Source organism: Canis lupus, chromosome 6 (genome assembly GCF_011100685.1).
Source record: "Canis lupus familiaris isolate Mischka breed German Shepherd chromosome 6, alternate assembly UU_Cfam_GSD_1.0, whole genome shotgun sequence".
In the NCBI taxonomy this organism is placed as follows: Eukaryota; Metazoa; Chordata; class Mammalia; order Carnivora; family Canidae; genus Canis; species Canis lupus.
Window position 1 is genome coordinate 9,048,918 of NC_049227.1, and position 19,317 is coordinate 9,068,234.

A 19,317-nucleotide genomic window follows, 5' to 3' on the forward strand; every position below is an offset into this window, starting at 1 on the left:
GGTGAGACCTGATTGGCTCCATCTCCGGCCCTCAGAGCTGCGATTGGATGCGGCTGCGCGGGGCGGGCCGGCCTGGAGCGTCGGCCGTTGGCGAGCGCTCCATTCTAGCCCCCTCCCTCCTGTCGCCTCACTCGGGCGCCGGAGTCTCCACGCCCCCGGCGGGTTCTGATTAGCCACTTCCGACGCGTCTCGGGACCGCGATTGGTCCACCGGGCCCCTGAGCCCGTTTCCTCCCCCTTGAAGCGACTACGGCGGCTCCAAGGAGGGGGAGGGGGGGAGGAGGGACGGCCGGTCCCGTCAGTCAGGCAGCGGGAGCCGCCGGGAGCGGATGGCGGCGGCGGTAGCGGCCCCACTCGCCGCCGGGGGTGAGGAGGCGGCGGCCACGACCTCGGTTCCAGGGGCTCCGGGTCTGCCCGGGAGCCGCAGTGCAGAGCGGGCCCTAGAGGAGGCGGTGGCCACCGGGACCCTGAACCTATCTAACCGGCGCTTGAAGCACTTCCCCCGGGGCGCGGCCCGCAGCTACGACCTGTCAGACATCACCCAGGCTGGTGAGTGCGCTCGGCCCCGTACGCGGCCGAGACCCTCATTTGCATAGACCCGCCCCCAGCTTGTTTCTCACCGGGCTCTGGAGTCTGGCCCGCCCCTTCACCTGACCGTCGGGGTTCTCAACCCAGCCGATTTGCATAAGCCCACTACCTCCCCCTCCTCACTTTGAGAACTACTAGACAATGAACGCATTTCTCGTTTGCACCGAACGCCCAGCGCCCCGGCTGAGCGCTGTGAGAATTCCCCCTTTTCTCCTTCTCTTTATTTGCATATCTGCGCACCTGTAGAATGGCCCCGCCCCTCACCTGGTTGGCTTATTTGCATGACCTCTTCAACCTTAGTTCTGATCGTTCCTTAAAGCAGCCCCCACGAGTCCCTCTAATGACTTCTTTCCCTTCCTCCACTTCTCCCAATTCTTTCTCCCCGTTCCACCGAGATCCGAGCAGCCTTAGGCCCCCCTCATCCCTAGGGTTTGCCCCTAACAACCTGGTGTTTCTGTTTACTGTGCTTGTCGTCCCGCCCCCTAAGGTTGCTGGCTCTCTCCACTCTTCACCCAGCTGGCCTATGGGAAAGAAGCAGATCTTCCAACTCCCCTAACTCTTTTCTCCTCCAGCTCTTCCACCTATTATCCCTGACCCCCTTATCCAAGACTCCTCCTCCTGCTTGCCTGTGTGAGGTCACTATGGAGCCTGTGACCTCATAGGGACCCTAGAATTCCCAATTCAGTTTCTGCTTTCCCTAGGGGGAGGGACTTGAGGCAGTCGCTGAAAGGAAGGAAATCTTATCTCCTGGCTAGGAGTACTGGGAAGCTAGAGACTGCCCCACTGCCCTTCCACTCCCCCACTCACAGATCCCTCTAATCGTGTTAACCTCCTGCCTGGTGTCTCTTGATCGTGGGGTGTGGGGGACTCTACCATGACAGGTGAGTCAGACCTCAGCTGCTCAGGAGGCAACAACCTATGACCTTGGGCTGGCAGCTGGGGGGTGGAGATTGGGAGTGGGGAGAAGGACTGCATTCCCGAAGCCCCACCCCAGCCTAGCCCAGGGTGGGACTTTGGGCTGGGTGAGCGTCCTGATGACACTGCTCTGCGACTGCATGTGTTTCTCCTCCAGCAGGTGCTTTCTCACCTGCAAATACTCAAGTGGGCACAAACACTCTTTTCTCCACTGCTCTGGGGAGGGCCAGTTTAAGCCTCTCCGCTTTTCTTGGGTTGCTGGGTAAACTCACTTGCCTGCCATGCAGTGAGTGAGTTCAGGGAATGAGTGAGCCCCAGGAGCCAATCCTCTCCCTCTCAGTCTCCCCCAGCCGCCTAACCCCGAAGCTTCAGATTGACCTCAGCAGCTGTGTGACACTCGCCCGTCTGTTCCCTTTCCCCTCCCCCTTGCTTGTTTTTGTGACAAAGACCAAATGTTATTCTTTACTTCCTTAGGACTCTGCCTCTGTGAGTGGACTCCTGGGGAAAAGTACCAAGAACTCCCAGGCCCCTCCCAACCCCTACCCCCTCCCACCCTCCTCCGCCCGGCATTCCGGCTTAGGGTGCAGGCAGCTCCCCTGAGTGTGCTTGTCTGCTGAAGCGGGGAAAATTCCAGCTTCTCTGGGACCTCTCCCTGTCCTGCTCTCCACACAGAAATCCTGAGTCCTTTCTGGGCCCAGCTTGTAGGCCATGGTGGAATATCTCTTGTCGAGAACATTCTCCTCTGACCCTTCTCCCCAAGCAGAATGCTTATAGTGTGGGGCAGAAAAGGGAAGTGACAGTCCGTGTTACCCATACTGTGCCCTCCACACCAACTTGCCCTCCAACCTGGACTGAACACTTCAATACTCTGCCAGATTCTTTTGAGCCCTCTCCTGGTTTCCCAGCTTTTTCTGACCCATTGTTTTCCCTGCATATTTCCTATGGCACAGGTCTTAGATATCCCCTGGACTCTTATTCCTTGGGGCCCCTGAAAGTAGGATGAACCCTGAGACAGTGGGGAGGGGCCGCTCTCGCAAAGGAGAAGTGCTGCTCATTCTCTCTCAGACCACATCCTGTGCCTCCTGTGCCCTGCCTCCTCCAGCCCAGGCTCCCTTCCCCTCCTAGCTTTTGCCCCCCCCCCCACTGCTTAGCCCATCTTGTCTTCCGCCCCCTTCATCCACAGCATGCGCTGCTTGCGCGTGTGCACACATACACACAGACATTTGTAGATGTAGGGAGAGCAGGCAGGTGGAGGGCAAACATATGAGGACTGCATCTGGCTGTCTCACCCTCTTCAGAACTCGGTCATTTCCCTTGGTGGATCTCCTCTCTTTGCACACCAGGGCTGTGAACAGAGAGGGAGAAAGGAGGAGCCCTGGTGCATCAGGCTGTCCTCTGCCCTGCTAAACATAGAGCCCACCAGAGACAGAACTTGTCTAGATTGTTTCTACTCCATTTCCTGTCATGAGACTCATTTCCTTGGGGGATATACCCCAGCTTCCCTCCCATCAGCTTTTGCTCACCCCTTCCTGGGGAGGGCTGCCTAAGAAGCTCACCCAAGTGCTATTGCCAGGGGCATCCCCCAGCAGGCCCTGGGCTCCTCCCAGTGCAGGCGAGGAGAGGAAATAGAAACCCAGACTTGAAGAGCTCTAAGCAGTTAGAGTCCGTAGACTGGCAGAAACCTCATGCCTGACTCCTTTCATTGGAGTGGCAGGTAACCCCTTGAGATAAGGGGTGGTGGTCATAGGCATTCCCCTCCCTTCCTCCCTCCCTGTTCCTCACCCACATCAAGACACAGGCAAAAGAGCTGAGCGCCTCAGCCTGGGTCAGTAAGAGAGGAAATAGAGGAGGGCTGGTGAGGCTATGGTGGGAAGGAGGCCAGTCCTAAAGAAGGTGTATCCTGATGGGAGGGACTTGAGGATTCCAGCTCCCACCTCTAGCTTTGGTCAGCTGCTCTCTTTCCCCTCTTGGTCCTTGGGAGTCTGTTCCTTCACAGACCCTTGGACCTGGCTTTCTGATCCCAGGGACTGATGAAGAACCATTGTCCAGTGTGTTAGGAGCTTTACTTATTCTGTAGAGCCAGACTCTAATGACCCTTGGTTTCTTTCCCCTGTGTTGAAAAGAGATTGAAGCTGGGGACAAGGCCCCCGAGGAGAGAGGAAGAGGGACGAGCTTGCTCAGTGGCCTCGCCCCGGGGTTACTATATTCTTATCTCGAGCCTCCTAGCCCCTTACCTTTCTGTTTTCTTTGGAGCACCAGCCTTCTCCATAGAACAGCAGGAACCACGAGTTCTAGAAGCCAGTCACCCTTTCCAGGGTAGCCCTTCATTGGTGTATTCAAAGGTGGTGGTCATGGTTTGTCCTCCTAAGTCTGGGCTTCTCCAGCCCAGTGAGTGTCCCTTTGCTGTTCTGGTAATGCTTGGAATGTACTCAGTTTGGCAGAAAGCTTTATTCTCTCCAGGGAACTCATGTTTATAGGCCTGATTCTTTATGTCCGACGGGGAGGTGGACGGCTGGGCAGTTGGCTCTGGGAAAGTTCAGGGCCCTCTTGTCCAGGGTTGGGCTCATCCACAGCTCTCCCCTGACACTTGCTTCCCCTAGACCTGTCCCGGAACCGGTTCCCCGAGGTGCCAGAGGCAGCATGCCAGCTGGTGTCCCTGGAGGGCCTGAGCCTCTACCACAATTGCCTGAGATGCCTGAACCCTGCCTTGGGGAATCTCACAGCCCTTACCTACCTCAACCTCAGGTAGGGAGGTATGGCCAGGGGAGGGTGGGAGCCCCAAGTCCTGGTGCATGGTACTCTGAGTGCCCCTCCCACGACCCCGAAAAGAGGGCAACACTAGGATGCCATGCCTGGAGAGTGAGCACCATGCCCTTCTGTCCACAGCCGAAACCAGCTGTCGTCACTGCCACCTTACATCTGCCAGCTGCCCCTCAGGGTGCTCATCGTCAGCAACAACAAACTGGGAGCCCTGCCTCCCGACATCAGCGCCTTGGGAAGCCTTCGGCAGCTTGTGAGCATGGGGAGCAGGGCCAGAAGAGGGGCTGCTGAGCCAGGCACCAGGGGACCTTTGGGGGAAGTTAAGGAGAGGTGGGGAACCAAAGGAGCTGGCCAGAGACAGAAGGCAGTTTCTGATGCCCCTAGTCTCATGGCTCCTGGCCTACTTCTTTTCCTCCCTGCAGGATGTGAGTGGCAATGAGTTGCAGGCCCTCCCGGCAGAGCTGTGTAGCCTCCCTTCCCTGCGGGACCTCAGTGTGCGCAGGAACCAGCTCAGCACCCTGCCTGATGGTGAGGAGAATGAAGAGCTGGAGGGAGGAGGTGGTTGGCGGGGAGGGAGTATGTGTATCTACACTGGAGAACTCACAAAGACTCTTCACAGAACATCAGTGCCCCAGGTACAGATAAACAGACTACATTATCTAATGTGTTCTTGACCAGCAAGCCTCGGAGGCTAACAAGGCATGGGTGGTTAACTCTGTTTTCATAAATGAGGAACAAGGCACAGAGAAAGGAGACAGGGTGCATGTGTTAGCACCCTATAGAGTCATAAGGTTGGAAGGGGCCTTTGCAGTTACCTGGGATCATCACTCACCCAGTGGGAGCTCTCAGACACCTGAATCATATGATGCCCTGTGCCTCCTCCCCAGAGTTTCTGAGTCCATAGAGCTAGAGCCCAAGCAGCCCCATTGTAACGAGCTAATTGTGATCCACCCTAACATTTGATAGCCCCTGCTCCAAAGCAGGCACCCCTTCCCTTATTCAGGCAGCATGGTTGTGTGCTTCCTGTGTTTTAAGTGGGGATCAGGTAGACGTGAGTGATGTCACGTTAAACGTTAAAATGTTTGGGCTTCATAGGGAGAGATGAGTGGAGGGAAGTGCTAGAACAGGACACATAAAGAGCTTCAGGAGCTAGAGGGAGGCACGTGGCTCTGCTCTGGGAGCTTGAGGAAGACTTCTTCCCAGAGGCATGATAGGAGCTGACCTGTGAAGGAAAGTTCTCCTTCCTTCTACATCCCAGGCAGGGGAAACCCATGTGCAGAGCATGTGGGTGGGAGGGAGCACAGTCAGGCACGGATGTGGTGAGAAAGGCAAGCCAGGGCTGGGTGGGAAGGACCAGAGCCATGCTCATCTTGGTTTTGTTTTATTTTTATTTTAAAAAGTTTTTTTTGTTGTTGTTTTTTTTTGTTTGTTTGTTTTTTTGTTTTTTTGTTAAGATTTTATTTATTCCTGAGAGACACACAGAGAGAGGCAGAGACATAGCAGAGGGAGAAGCAGGCTCCCCTTAGGGAGCCCCATGTGGGACTTGATCCCAGGACCTGGGATCACGCTCCAAGCTGAAGGCAGACGCTCAACCGCTGAGCCACCCAGGCACCCCTCATCCTGGTTTTAAAGAGCAAGAGAGGGGAGTCAGGTGGCAACTCCTTTTCTCTGGGCTCCACCTACTGCTGCTCTGGCCCCCTCTCCTTCTAAGTTGGTAGCAGTGTAAACAAGCATTTGATCAGGATGCTCTCTGGTGCATAAAAGAGACCCTAGCAAAACACCCTGGGGGCACAGAGGAAGGCGCAGTGAATTCTAACCTGAGTGTCTAGAAAGATTTCATGGAAGATGCAACACTTGAGCTGAACTTTGAAAGATGGTCACAAAAATGAGTGTCCCAGTTGAGCAAACAGCACGTAGAAAGGTCCAGAAGCTGAGGGTTGTCTGATGTGTGTGAGGGTGGGCAGTGAGATGGGAAATGTGGAACTAGCCAGATCATGAACACCTTGACTGTACTGGGCCAAGGAGTGGGGAATTTTATTCTGTGTCTCTACTACCACTAATCCAACTGTGCATGTTTGCGAAGTAGAAAAAGGCACACTCCCTGTGGGTGGGCACAACCTTGCCTGGGGCTGGAAGGGCTTAGCTAGTAAAGTTCAGGTGGGATTGCAGACTAGGTGGCTCTGTGCAGGGCACAGTCCACTCACTCTCAGCTGCCTCGGCTGCGAGGCACGGATGGTTTTTGAGCCTTCCAACGTCGCAGTTTGGTCTGGGTCTTGTGATGGTCACTTGGGGATGAAGGAACGGTTGAAGTCTGGAGTGGGCAGGATGGGGCAAAGGAGAGAAGAGGTACATGAGCTGGGCAGGAGCTAAGGGAGGGGAGGCCTGGAGGTGGGAACGTGAGCAGGAAGAGAGGCAGGAAGGTTGTTCTCAGGGAATACCTCCGCCAGCCAGGGCAGAGGCTGTGGTGGACCCAAGGGTGGCCAGTGGGCCAGAGCAGAGGGCAGAGGAAGTGAGCACAAGGCCCCACCCTTGGGCAGGCTCCTGACTCTTCCCTCACCCACCCCCAGAGCTGGGGGATCTTCCTCTTGTCCGCCTGGATTTCTCCTGTAACCGTGTCTCCCGCATCCCGGTCTCCTTCTGCCGCCTCAGGCACCTGCAGGTCATTCTGCTGGACAGCAACCCCCTGCAGAGCCCACCGGCTCAGGTGAGGGGTGGGTCTGCTGTAGGCCATGGGGGCGGAGCTGAGAGTGGGTATGAGTTGGGAAATGAGTCCCTTTAGCAGCCAAGCGGGATCTGGGGGCCCCCGTTCCCTTTCTCTAACCCCTGTCACACACCTCCTTATACCTAGATCTGCCTGAAGGGGAAACTTCACATCTTCAAGTACTTGTCAACAGAGGCGGGGCGGCGTGGGGGGTCTGCACTGGGGGACCTGGCCTCTTCCCGCCCCCCAAGCTTTAGTCCCTGGTAAGTCCCAAGCTGGAAAGAGGGAAGCCCCTGGTACTTACTGCCCCTTTCTGGCAGCACAGACTCCACGGTTTTTGGTGGGAAGATGAGAGGGGTCACTGGCCAGCATTGGACTGACTAGCTTTCTCTGGCTGGCACTAGCCCTGCTGAGGACTTATTTCCGGGACGTCGGTACGATGGTGGGCTAGACTCTGGCTTCCACAGTGTTGACAGTGGCAGCAAAAGGTGGTCTGGAAATGAGGTAAGGGCCTCCTTTCCCTGGGACATACAGGGAATGTCTCTCCCCCAAGGAGAACATCTGAGTTGGGACCTTTTGCTTGGTGCTTCTGATTATTACAGTGACAATTGGTATCTGGAGGAGTCTTCCCTTGCCGAAGTATCTGGGGGAAGGGCTGGCTCAGCAGCAGACCCCAAGGGCATGAACCCCATGAACCCCCAGCACTACAGAGCAACTGTCTCCCATTTTGGCATTTGTATTTATAGTCAACAGATGAATTTTCGGAGTTGTCCTTCCGGATCTCAGAGCTGGCCCGGGAGCCTAGGGGGCCCAAGGAGCGGAGGGAGGATGGCTCTGGTGAGTAGTGGGCTCTGGGGTAATGGATGAGTGCCCCAAGCCCCCAAATGCTTGCTGACATGCCCTGGCCTCTCCAGGTGACGGAGACCCTGAGCAGATTGACTTCATTGACAGCCACATGCCTGGGGAGGAGGAGGAGCGAGGTGCTGCTGAGGTGAGGGTCCAGCCCCTGGCCTCATGCCCTGTGTGTGCCCTGTGTGGGAGAGAGGAGAGTGGAGGGAGGGAAGGAGGGAGTGGTGCTGGCCTGGAGGAAGAGACACTCCCTCAGCCCTCTGCTGCTCTTTCCTTAGGAGCATCGGCCACCAGAATTGAGCCCTGCCACAGGGGATGCAGAGAAGGCACCAAGCAGCAGGTACCCCAGAGCCACCTGAGCCAGCACCTTCTCCCTTTGCCCCATCCCCCTGGACGCCTCCTCCTCTCCCCTGACTTATGTCTGTCTCCTTCACTGGTCTTACCTCTAACCCTCAGGCGGGAGGAGCCAGCTGGGGAGGAGCGGCGGCGCCCCGACACCTTGCAGTTATGGCAGGAGCGGGAGCGGAGGCAGCAGCAGCAGCAGCAGCAGCAGCAGCACACTGGAGTGTGGGGGGCCTCCAGGAAGGACAGGTGTGGGCACAGGGGCGGCTTGGGTTGGGGCTTCCGCTGGGCAGGGGACCCTGGCCATGAGTGGAAATGAACCCTCCTGAGCTCCTCTGCTCCTCAGGCTTGGTGGGTTCCCTGCCTGTGCTGCTGACTCCACACCTTCTTTGCTTTCTAGTTTTCTGAAGCTGGGGATCAGGGCTGCTGGTGGAGCTGCTGCTGCCTCGTCCGCTCAGGCCTCCTCTAAGTATGTGTCCTCCGAGACTCCAAACTCCCTGAGCTCTGTCCCTACACGCCTCCTCCTGCCCATCCCCTTTAATCCGCTCTCTGTCTGTCCTCAGTGGCATGCCTAAGTCCAGTGCCACCCAACCGGGACCTTCAGGAGGGCAGGGTGCCCCTGCCCCCACCTCTGCCTCCCAGGAGCCCCTCCCTGCAGCTGGACCAGGTGGGACAGGGACTTTGGGAAAAGGATGGGGGACTGTGTAGCTGAGAGGGTGGCTGGGGCCTGGTGGCCTGAGGGAAGAGTGGGACTCTGAGAGGTGTCTTTTCTCACCTGCCCCTGGCTCTGGCCCCCAGCAACAGTGCCTGCTCCCCGGCCACTTGGCTCCATTCAGAGACCAAACAGCTTCCTCTTCCGTTCTTCCTCTCAGAGTAGTTCAGGTGGGTTTCCCCTGTCCCTGGTGCTCATTCAGCACTCACCCCTGCGCCGCGGACATCCCTTCTGGCCTGGGAGTTCTCTGGTCTATTGTCCCTTTGTGTTGAAAAGCCCACAAGCACAAAGGCAGGAGATGTGGGTGCCAGACACTGTGACCCAGCTAGAAAGTCGGCGGCGGGTGGCAGAGACAGCTCACATTCCTCCTCCTTCTCCAGGCCCTTCGTCACCAGACCCTGTCTTGAAACCTCGGCGATCCCCCCAGCTTCTGGATGAGAAGGAGGTGATGGCACAACTACGCCAGGTAAGAGAGGTGGGACCTGCAGGGCTGGGGGTGGGGGTGGGGTGCACTCAGCCTCCTTGAGTTTCCTGGCCTCTCAGCAGCCTGTAGGTGCTTCCACTGAGGACACAAGGGACAGGCGGGAGTCCCCACTGACCTTAACCTCACCCCCACCCTCCTGGCTCCCAGGTCCTTGAGTCGCGGCTGCAGCGGCCCCTGCCGGAGGACCTGGCAGAGGCTCTGGCCAATGGAGTCATCCTCTGTCAGCTGGCCAACCAGCTGCGGCCCCGCTCCGTGCCCTTCATCCACGTGCCCTCACCTGCTGTGGTCAGTTGGGTCCCAGGGCGAGAGGTAGGGGATGGGGCAGAGGACTGCCGGGGCCTCTCCCTTACTCCCTTCTCTGTTTCCTTTCTCGCCCTCTGCCAGCCAAAACTTAGTACTCTCAAGTCTCGGAAAAATGTGGAGAGTTTCTTAGAAGCCTGCCGAAAAATGGGGGTGCCTGAGGTATGGGGGGGCATGTTCTCAGGAGCCCAGGGCTGGTCCCTACTCTAAAGAGTAGTGACATCCTGGGCTCGGCTGAGCCCTCTGCATGGATGGGTGGCAGGGTCCCATTCGCAGGGGTGTCTGCTCCCCAGAAGGAAGCACATTTGCAAGTCCCTGTCCTGCACGCCTCCCTGCCCTGCATGCCTCCCTTCCTGGCGCTCTGCATGTTGGCCTGGCCCCGGCCCTGGCACATGAAGGCAGGGGTGGGAAGGGCCGTCTCGCTGCTGACGTCTGCTCTTTGTCTTTGTCCATCATCTGTCCCACTCTCCCTTCCCAGGCCGACCTGTGCTCGCCCTCGGATCTCCTCCAGGGCACCGCCCAGGGGCTGTGGACCACCCTGGAGGCTGTGAAGCGGGTGGGGGGCAGGGCCCCCCCGCCCCTCTGGCCCCCCTCTGGTCTGGGCGGCTTCATCTTCTTCTACGTGGTCCTCATGCTGCTGCTCTATGTCGTCTACACTCGGCTCCTGGGTTCCTAGGACCTGAAGTCACCCTTTCTCCCCGCCCCCTTGCCCTATTTCTATTTATAAGACTCCTGTGCCACTCCTGTCCCTACCAGTGGTGCCTTCAGCCCCTACCAAAGACACTAGTGAACCCCCCTCCCCTCACAAACACTGACCTTAGAGGCCCCAGTCTGGTGCCCCAAGACCCCAGGCCCCAGCCTCTGGCCACCCTCCTGTAGCCCGTTCTGAGCCCCTCACCTCTCAATCCTGATGGTGCCTTCATTCCCTCCAGGCCCTGCCCTGCCCTCTGTTCCTTCAGGAGGGTAGATCTCAACCTTCCTCCTCGTGCTGTTCCCCGCACCGTCCCCCCCCCCCCCCCCACTGTTACGGGGAGCTAAATTATCTATATTTTGTAGAGAGAAGTTTATATTTGTAGGGGATGTAGGGGCCCAGGCTGGGTCCTTGTCTCTGTGTATAAATTGTACAGACCGTGGCCGCCTCCGTGTGTGTGTGCCTGTGTTTGCGTCCGCTCCTGCTGTGGCCAGGCCCTGCCCTGGCGGGGGGCCCCTGGGGCTCTGTTTGTCAGCCCGCCTATTCTATTCGAGCATTTCCCTCTGGAAATGACAGGTCCCTCCTCCCCTGAGCCTTGGCCCCCTGTGTCATCTCCCTTCTGTTACCTGCTGGCAGCTTCCTTGCAACTTGTTTGTCCCCAAGCCATGTCCGCGGTGCCCCTGGCCTTTGCGGCCTTCACCTGGAAGGGCCATCCTGTCAGCCCCGTTTGCCCAGGCTTCTTTAGGCTCTCGCCACCCCGTCCTCTGACAAGGGCAGGGAAGCCAGAGAACCAGCTGGCAAGGGGAACTTAACTGGGCCCCTCCCCCCAGGAGTCCCTGTGCCAGCCCCACCACATCCTGGAAGAGGAGGGGGCCCCGGGAAGGGGCCTCCCCTACATCGCTGCTGTCATCCACGCCCTACTGGAACGGCCATAGGGGTCGAGGTAGGGCCGCAGGGCCCCCACCCGGCCGGGAACACAGAACAGAGAAGACAGCTGCTCTCTAGCAAGGACTCTGGTGAGGGCGGCCTCAGGCCTGGCCCTGTTCCTTGGGTGCCTCTCGGCCCGCCCGAGGGGTTGGAAGCGGACGGGCGCAGCGAGGCGCCCGGCTGCCTCTGGGTGCGGCCGCGGGTCTGGGCTACAAACCGGGCGCCGGATGTTGTGTCAAGTGCAATAAAGAAGCCAGGCCCTCCAGGTCGCCCTCGGGTGTGCGTGTCGCGGGGAAGTAGGCGCCGCTGTTCGGCAGCTCCCGGCGCGGGGAGCCGCTCTCGCGTGTGGGGCGGCGGGCAGCGCTGGCCCCGCCACCCCCGCCACCCCCGCCACCAGGGGGCGCCCGCGGGATCCCGGCGGGAGCGCGCGCCACGTGGCCCGGAAACGCGCCACGTGGCCACGCTGGGCGCCGGCGTGGTGGCGAGGCCCTGCGAGGTGGGCCGGCGACCTGGGCTTGCGGATGGCTGCGGGAGGTGGGGGCCGCGTGGGGTTCCGGGAGGGCGAGGTGGGAGGCGCGGGCGGGGCGGACGCCGGCACGGAGCTGCTGCCCCGCGCTGCCCTGCCCCCCAGACGCGGCATGTTGCCCGGGCCGCCTCGGCGCTGGGACGCGGGCAGAGAGGCGCCGGAGGAGCAGGGCCCCTCGGCGGGCAGTGACTCCGGCGAGGCCTGGACCTCTGGAGAGGAAGCCCCGGGGGAGCCAGGAGCATCCCCACAGGACAGGTGAGGGGTTCCGCCGCGGGGAAGCCCAACAGGGGGCCCACCGCGTGAGGTGCAACCTCAGTCGCCCACACTGAGGACCGGGTGTGCTCAGGCTCCCTGCCCCAGGCGCCCTTGGCCGGGCCTCGGAAATATCGGGGGAGGCTGTGACGGGGGCCCCTAAGTACCTCCCCCTCCCAGCCCGCAGCCCTGGTCACGAAGGCCTTCCTGGACCCAGAGGGAGCAGCTGCTGGCCCGGTCCCCGCCAGGCCTGGCTGCTGAGCACTCCCCGGGAACCCCAGGTAGGCTCTGGCCTTGCTGTCTTTACCCCGCCCCCCCCTTCCACCCACTCCTGAGCCTGTTTTAATCTCTTCAAATACCGCCCTGCCCCAGTTGCCCTTTCCCCGCAGATGGCCTGGGAGGTGGCCCCCTCAAGGATGACTGTGTTAGCACCGTGGGACCTCAACTACAAGGCCAAAGCAGGGCCACGGATGGTGTGGGTGAGTTGGGAGTACCTCTGGCTCTGGCCTTGGGAGGGGGCGGGGTGCCCCGGAGGGGACCAAAGCTCCAGTGATCTTTCCTGCCCCCTCCACAGGGACCTAGCTGTGCGCCTGGTGCCTCCTTCTCAAGCCGGACCTTGTGTCATCCCTCATTCTGGCCGCTGTACGAGGCAGCCTCAGGCCGGGACCTCAGTCCCCTGGCCCCAGCAGCAGGACGTCAGAATGGAGAGCAGGCACCCAGGGATGCAGGTACTCTGGCCCCCCAGGCTCTGGAGGTGCCCTGCATGAGCTGGTCGGGGAACTGGTGCAGCCATCACTGGTGTGGGAACCCCAGCCGGCTGCCCTACCGGTTTCTCCTTCCCAGGGTTCCCAGTGATGTGCCATGAAGATGTCTTTCTGTCAGACCCGCTGCTTCCCTGTGGGCAGCGTGTCCCCCTGTACCTGTCGGAGGCCTCTCAGCAGGTGAGTGCAGTTGCTGCCCTGGCCTCACCCTAGTCTTTCTGCAGGGCTTGGGAGGAGACACTTCTCCCTCCTCTCTCCTCAGGTCATGGGCTCTCTGAAGCTGCTGCTCCCACCTCCTATCATGTCTCCCTGGGTGCTCCACACACCATCCCCGGGCTGCTCCACTGCCTGGCTCAGTGGGCCTGAGCTGATCGCCCTCACAGGCCTCCTGCAGATGAGCCAGGGGGCTCCTAGACCTGCCTCCTCCGGGGCTCCCACGCCCCCTGTTGGCCCCCCAGGCCCTGTACCTGACCACCCAGGCCCCAGTGGTGGCCCCAGCTCTTCTCACTGCACTGACCCATCTGTCCCATGAACCCCAGACACCTCATTGAACACAGCCCTTTTGGGAGGCAGAGTGGGTCCCCTTCTCCCCTGGGCAGGTTCTCTTGACAATAAAAGTGTTGGTTTGCAAACAGGCTCCTTGTAGTGAATGAGTAGCAGAGTGAGGCATGGAGACAGGATGGGGTGTCTTCCTCGTGGCCCAGACTGTCCCCCCCCTCAAATTCTTGTTACTCACTGGTCACCCCTACAGTGGGGCAGGGGAATCCATGGACCTAAGACCTTTCCAGGCTGACCAAGCAGGGCCACTTTAATAGGGCATGGGCTGTGGGGGTCCACAGTACAGTATTACAGAAGATAAGTATATGGAAGCAAGAGGTGCATCAGCTCCACCAGGCTCCAGAGAAGGGAGGATTGTGTGAACACGTGGCTGGCACTGGAAGAGGGAAATGAGGGAGTAAGGGAGTGGCATAGCACTTTAGAGAAGCAGTAGAGGTAAGATACCTGGTACCTCTTGCTCTAGGGCCCTAGGAACTCAGTCCTGGTGTGGGGGATTGGTTCTTTGGCTGGGAGGAGACAGAAGGCAGGCCCTGCAGGTGTGGGGTGGGGAGGAGCAAGTCCATGTGGAAGTCATTGGAGGCAAAGTGGGGAGAGCCAAAGCTGACCTGAGATCTGGAATGATGCTGCAGGAAGGCTGCCAGGAAAGAAAGGATTGGGGCTTTGGCTGAGAAAGCCTGGAGTTCGTAGGGGTTTGTGGGTGGGAAGGGGGGGCGGTTCTAGAATTTTCTCCCTTAAAAGAATCCCAACTCTTGGGGAGCCTTTTCCTGAGGATTTCCTATACCACATCTGGAAGGGGTGGAGGGGGCAGCAGGCCCTAAGGGGCAGCTCAAAGCTTCTGTAAGTTGTAGGTGCTAGGGGGCCTGAGAGCCCCTCTATTTTGGGATCCAGTGGGGGAGTTGAGGGGAGCAGGCAGGAAAGTATTCCTAAATTTGGCCTGTTTTCTCTCCCCTCCCCATCCATTCCTAGCTAGACAGGGCGCGGCTGCCTGTCTCCTTACGGGAGCCTCTCTGAGGTTCAGGGAAGCCGATGCGCGCATAGCAGTGCCAGTGTTGTGTGCCAGACCCAGGGGCGTCGCCTCGAGCCTCCAGTGGAGGGACCAGGTCCAGGTCGACATAGTCGAGGCGGCCGTTGGGGGGTCTGGTATGGCAGTGCCCATTCCTAAGTAGTCTGGGGCCACCTAATTGATGCACATGTACTCCCTCCCCTATGAGCTCTGAGGGCAGCTGCGGGTGGGGATGAACCCCTCCCAGTCCCTAATGTTCCCCACCCTGCGACAGGGGCCTTGGAACAAAGGTCCCAGCTCCCCCGGCCCTGGGCTAATAGAAACGGGGCAGGGCACTCCGGGACAAAGGCCCTGGCGGAAAGCGGCTCATGGGCATGAATTCAGTGCCCCTGCAACTCTGGAGTGGCTTGTGGGGAGCAGCCGTAAGGCCTGGGGGCGCAGTCACCATGTAGCCCCTAGTTTGGCCACCCCCCATGGGTTCATAATCGCTCCCGGCCGCGTTCCAGGTCCTCGGGGTGAGGCCGCGTTCCAGGTCCTCGGGTGCAGGGCTGCTTTCCCGCCCTTCTCACGCAGGCCCCCGCGATGGCTCAGGCTGCTTGACTGGGCTGCCGAGGCCAGGGTCGCATGAGGTTGGGAGACGCCGGGTGTGCAGGCGCTGGTCGGCGGATCCCTGGGCAGTGGCTCAGCCCTGCCACCCGCACCGCCATCCCCGAGGCACCTCATGGCGGCCAGTACAGTCTCATGAAGGCTTTGGGCCCCCACGGCGGCGTCGGGCGCCTGTAGCCACAGCTCCCCGGGACCTGCGGGCACCGAGCGGCCGAGCTCCAGGAAGAAGAGAGTCTGCTTGGCCGCAGCGGCGCACGCTGAACGGGGACAGGCGAAGGGCCGGTGGCAGCGAAGCCTGAGTGTCCCCAGAGCCTCTGCCCTTGGGCTTCCGCAGCAAGGCCGTAGCCGCCGCTGCCCAGGCCTCGTGTCCGCCCCGGTCCCTTGGGTCGCAGCGTCACGGGCCAGACGTCCTGAAGGGGAGCAAGGATCCAGGCGCCGGGGTCCTCGTGGAAGCTGACACCCGGAGAGGCGGGGCGCCGGTCACAGGGGGCTCCTGGGCCGGGGGTGGGGTGTGGGCCTTGGAGTCACTGTGTCCTGAGAACTAAAGACGTGAACACGCTTCATGTTTGGACTTGATTTCGGTGACTTATGGGGAGGGACAACCCACAATAAACACCGGCGCCGTCCGGGCCCCTGGCCCTCAGCCCCGGCTCCGCCCGCCCTGGGCTCGGGCCTCACCGGCGGGGCGGAGGCGCCGGCCAGGAGCAGGGCGCTGTGCGCCTGCTGCTCCGCCTCGCAGGCCGCCCCACGCCCAGGCTGCGGTCGCGCGGGTGCAGGACGATCCGGTGCCCTGGCGCGCGTCCACGCGCTGGCTGGTGGTGCACGCGCCCGCCAGGTTCCCGCGGAACTTCTCGCTCCCGTAGCCCTGGAGGCGCGGCGGTCCGCGCGGAGCACGCAGAAGCGGCAGCGCTGAGACTTCTGCTTCCGCAGGGGGCCGCAGAGCCGCGCGGCAGCGGGACAAGCCCGGGGCGTGGCAGAAGCAGGGGCACGTCTGCCGGCTCGGAGTCCGGGGCTGCCGTGGGGCCGCCATCTCCGGGCTTCATGCCAGGCCAAAGGCAATAGAGTGGCCGGAGTAGGGGCCGAGACTCAGCAGAGGCGGGGTGGCGGTGGCGGTCTCTGGAGACGGGGGCAGCGTCCTCACAGGTTGTCACCCGTCTTAATGCCCAGCGTCTTGCACCGGACTTGAGGTTTGGGGCACAGGGTCTGCGGTGGCCCCTCGTTGCACGCAGCGTGTGCCCCACTGGCTGTCCGGTGGCCTGCGCCACGCGGGGCTCCAGCGGCCTCCTCCGAGGCTCGACCCTGCCTCCTGCCCCCTCCCTCCCTCTGCCGGCAGCTCCGGAGTCCCCACCCCCGTGAGGTTAACCCGCGCGCGCCCGGGCGCTGGACGCCAGGCCGTGGGCGCGAAGTCTGGTTGGGGAAGTCTGGGAGAGGCGGCCTCCTGCCCACCCCACCCCTCTCGGGCTGGTGGCAGGAGCCGGGAGCGTGTGGGCGTCTTCACGGATCTGAGCTGACCGCTAAGTAAGCGGCTGAGGCCAAAGTGAGTGGAACTGCGTCGGGAGACGACGGCGCTGGCGGCGCAGGGTCCGCAGACCTGGCGATTAGGGGAAGGCGCTTACAGCTGCAGCCACGCCTCGTGCTGCCGCCACTCCCAGCTCTTCCAGCTCAGGCTGCGGGCGTCTGGCACCTGTGTCCCCCCTTCCCCCCCCGGGAATGGTTCTATACTCTTCCTTCCCAAGTCAAAATAGTTGCGAGAGACACCAAACATTGGGCTGTGCTGATTTCAGAGCTCGAGGTTCAACAGATTCTCTCTGGTTTAGGGTGACAGGAGGTGTCTTCAGATAAGTTCATTTTCCCATTGGTCCCTGTCCCTGGACCATGCCACCAGAATTCCAGTCAAGGGGCCACTGAAAGAGAACCTGTGAAAGAAATCATCCCTCAGGGGCACTCCTCCCTTGCTACCTTCAGTCCCTTCTCATCACCACTGTCAAAGATGCCACATGGGCCAGCTGAAGACTCTGATTAGAGGTGTGCACTTCCTGGTGGAGGTAACCCTTGCTTCTTACATCCTAAGACGTTTGAGATGAGTTTGGGATTCAGACATTTCACACCCTACTTCTAATCCTTTCAAGGACCACAGACTTCTGCTAGGGTGATGGTGCTGGTCACCACACTCTGCAAGACACACCAGTTGACACATGGGTTGGAGCCTTTAGAGGACCTTGTGCTATCACTCTTGTGACCAGTTAGATAAAGGGTGGGAAGAGTCAAGGTTTGAGGAGGGATAGCCAAATAAATTAAAAATACTATCAACCCTAAAAAAGAACCCCCAAAATTCAGAACAATCGCACAACCAATCCCACCGCTAATAATTAGCACAAGCCCGCCATAAATAGGAGATGGTTTTGTGGCAAAACCCACAAAACTCATCACAAAAACGATACTTAAAATGAATACAATGTATGTTATCATTATTCCTACATAGTGGACAACCGAAGCCCCTGTTAAAGATGGTGTATGGGGAGGAGGATATATAACAAGAGTACTGAAGCCAAGGGAGGCCATTGCCTGTCTCAGACTAGTCCAAAAGCCATGACAGCCTGAGCTGGGAGGGCAGGGATTCCTGCCCATGCTTCTCCATTTCCCAGACCTGTGAGGAAGGGACTCTTCTGGAATACTGGAGAAACCAGTGGTGCAGTGTGCATGGAAGCTAGGATCCTCAAACATCTTTTCAAGGGTCATGTTGAGAGTGAGATGCATAGAACCAACCAGCATGGTGAGTATGGGAGTCTGGCTAGCAGGCAGGGGGTTCCTCAGGTGCATCTGGGTCGGCCATAGTTCCCCAAGATGCAGGGGAGGTGCTGGCTTGCGTTCATGTGTGCACTGGGGCCAGCGGCACCACCGCTGTTGGTGGGTATTGGCTAGGGAGAGGCAGGTATGTGATGGATCCATCAGTGGCCACCAAAACAGAAGTACATTCAAGGCCGCTGCCTCCAGTGTGGTCTTGACAGACCTACCTTATGCAAAGTAGCAAGGATACAAAAGAGATCTGCAGGCCCAACCCCTTGCCCAGGTATGGTGCTGCTTGGAGGAACATGGGAGCATCCACAGGGCCTCCCACCTGCTGTGTTCCTGGTCTGGAGCCTTCCTCTCCAGGCTGGATTTGAAGCTATCCGCAGGAGGGCCTCTTCATTCCTCCTCTTTCTCACTCCCCATCAGCTGGGCCACTGTGCAGCCCCCAGTCCTTGGTAAAATCACGGCTGCATCACAGAGTCCAGCTCTAGGCCCCCTTGTGTCGCTGAGCGCATAAGTGCTGGGTACGGTGAAGCAGGAAGCAGCGGCGGGGAGAACCTGGGTTCTGGGCAGTCAGTACCAGGTGCTTTAGCATGCTGGGTACCAGGAAAAGCCTGGAGCCAAACAACTGGCCTAATCAGCTGCCCGAGCAACAGCACTGCCCTTGGCCCTGCTCAGACAAGATTTGTTTTAGCCTGTTGCCCTGGAAACTGCAGTTGCTCGGTGCAGAACCCCAGCTCTGCTGGGTGAGAACACCTCCCCACTCTGGAGGGTCTACCTGTGCCTCCCTCTGCCGGGTGCGGGGTAGCTGGGCCATGGAGCTCCACATTCCCAAGCCCAGGAGAATCTTGTCACCAGTGGCAGGAGGCTACAGGGAGGATACTGTGGGCACTAAGGCTGGGCTGTGGCTGTCGCCCTCCCTTCCCTAGCTGGAGTTCTCCTCACTGCGGGGGGGGGGGGGGGGTGTGTGTGTGTGTGTGCAGGGGCAGCTGCCATCTCCTTCCGCCACCAGGGCTCCCTAGACTCCCGGATACAGGGAATGGAGCTCTTCCTGGCAGTCCTGGGGACTGGCTCCTGCGTGCTGGGCCACAGGGGCAGGTGACCTGCTGAGGGCTGGGGGCCAAGTCAGAAGACTGTCTGTAGAGCTCGGTCACAGCATTGGCCACTTGGTCAGAGCCCAGTGGGAGCCTGGGCGAGCTCCACAGCGTGGCGGTGGCTCCATGGTTTGCCTGCTGTGGGGATCTGATGCGTAACCACCAGATAGGGCCGTGCAGGGACATCCTGGGGGTGAGGTAGGAGGAACACAGCCCAGTCACTTAGACATTTTCTAGCAGGCCAGGGATTTTTCCATTCTCTGCAGCTCGCCTGGATACAAGAGGCCCCATGGAGGCGGCGCTGTGGCTGCTCCATGCCAGGGGCGGCAGCTGCGGTCCTTGTCTTGGCCTGTGCCCAGGGAACTCGGGATTTCTGTCCTGGGGATGGAGGCTAACCCAGTGTAACTCCTCTGATTGGTCATCCTGCCCTGGCCAGTGAGCTGGCTGGAGTCCATGTTG

At 59.9% G+C, this 19,317-nt stretch overlaps 3 protein-coding genes across 9 annotated transcripts; 2 read left to right on the forward strand and 1 right to left on the reverse strand.

Moving 5' to 3' along the window:
- The first annotated feature begins 129 nt into the window (after positions 1–129).
- LRCH4 (leucine rich repeats and calponin homology domain containing 4) lies at positions 130–11,539 on the forward strand. 6 transcript variants are annotated; one of them, XM_038539250.1, is made up of 18 exons: positions 134–548; positions 4,103–4,247; positions 4,389–4,515; positions 4,685–4,790; positions 6,830–6,966; positions 7,111–7,226; positions 7,368–7,467; positions 7,710–7,800; positions 7,878–7,954; positions 8,091–8,152; positions 8,269–8,403; positions 8,555–8,623; positions 8,718–8,821; positions 8,953–9,036; positions 9,247–9,332; positions 9,498–9,635; positions 9,735–9,812; positions 10,129–10,783. In XM_038539250.1, exons 1-18 carry the CDS (start codon positions 329–331, stop codon positions 10,324–10,326), a joined length of 2,073 nt encoding a protein of 690 aa, XP_038395178.1. In that variant the 5' UTR covers positions 134–328; the 3' UTR covers positions 10,327–10,783. The 6 variants fall into 6 exon arrangements, with proteins under 6 accessions (XP_038395179.1, XP_038395178.1, XP_038395180.1 ...); XM_038539252.1 differs by lacking the exon at positions 10,129–10,783 and adding an exon at positions 11,172–11,539 and having other exon boundaries at positions 136–548; XM_038539254.1 differs by having other exon boundaries at positions 313–548; positions 4,103–4,255.
- Positions 11,540–11,863: 324 nt separating this feature from the next.
- On the forward strand, positions 11,864–13,439 carry SAP25 (Sin3A associated protein 25). 2 transcript variants are annotated; one of them, XM_038539264.1, is made up of 6 exons: positions 11,864–12,049; positions 12,227–12,327; positions 12,419–12,525; positions 12,621–12,774; positions 12,890–12,987; positions 13,070–13,439. In XM_038539264.1, exons 1-6 carry the CDS (start codon positions 11,907–11,909, stop codon positions 13,337–13,339), a joined length of 873 nt encoding a protein of 290 aa, XP_038395192.1. In that variant the 5' UTR covers positions 11,864–11,906; the 3' UTR covers positions 13,340–13,439. The 2 variants fall into 2 exon arrangements, with proteins under 2 accessions (XP_038395192.1, XP_038395193.1); XM_038539265.1 differs by having other exon boundaries at positions 12,034–12,049; positions 12,436–12,525.
- A 149-nt stretch (positions 13,440–13,588) lies between these two features.
- On the reverse strand, positions 13,589–16,004 carry LOC111096471. The gene is given in 4 exon segments (XM_038541711.1): positions 13,589–15,203; positions 15,205–15,315; positions 15,317–15,491; positions 15,653–16,004. Coding segments are annotated over 4 exon segments (1,032 nt in total). The 3' UTR covers positions 13,589–14,809.
- Positions 16,005–19,317: the final 3,313 nt, after the last annotated feature.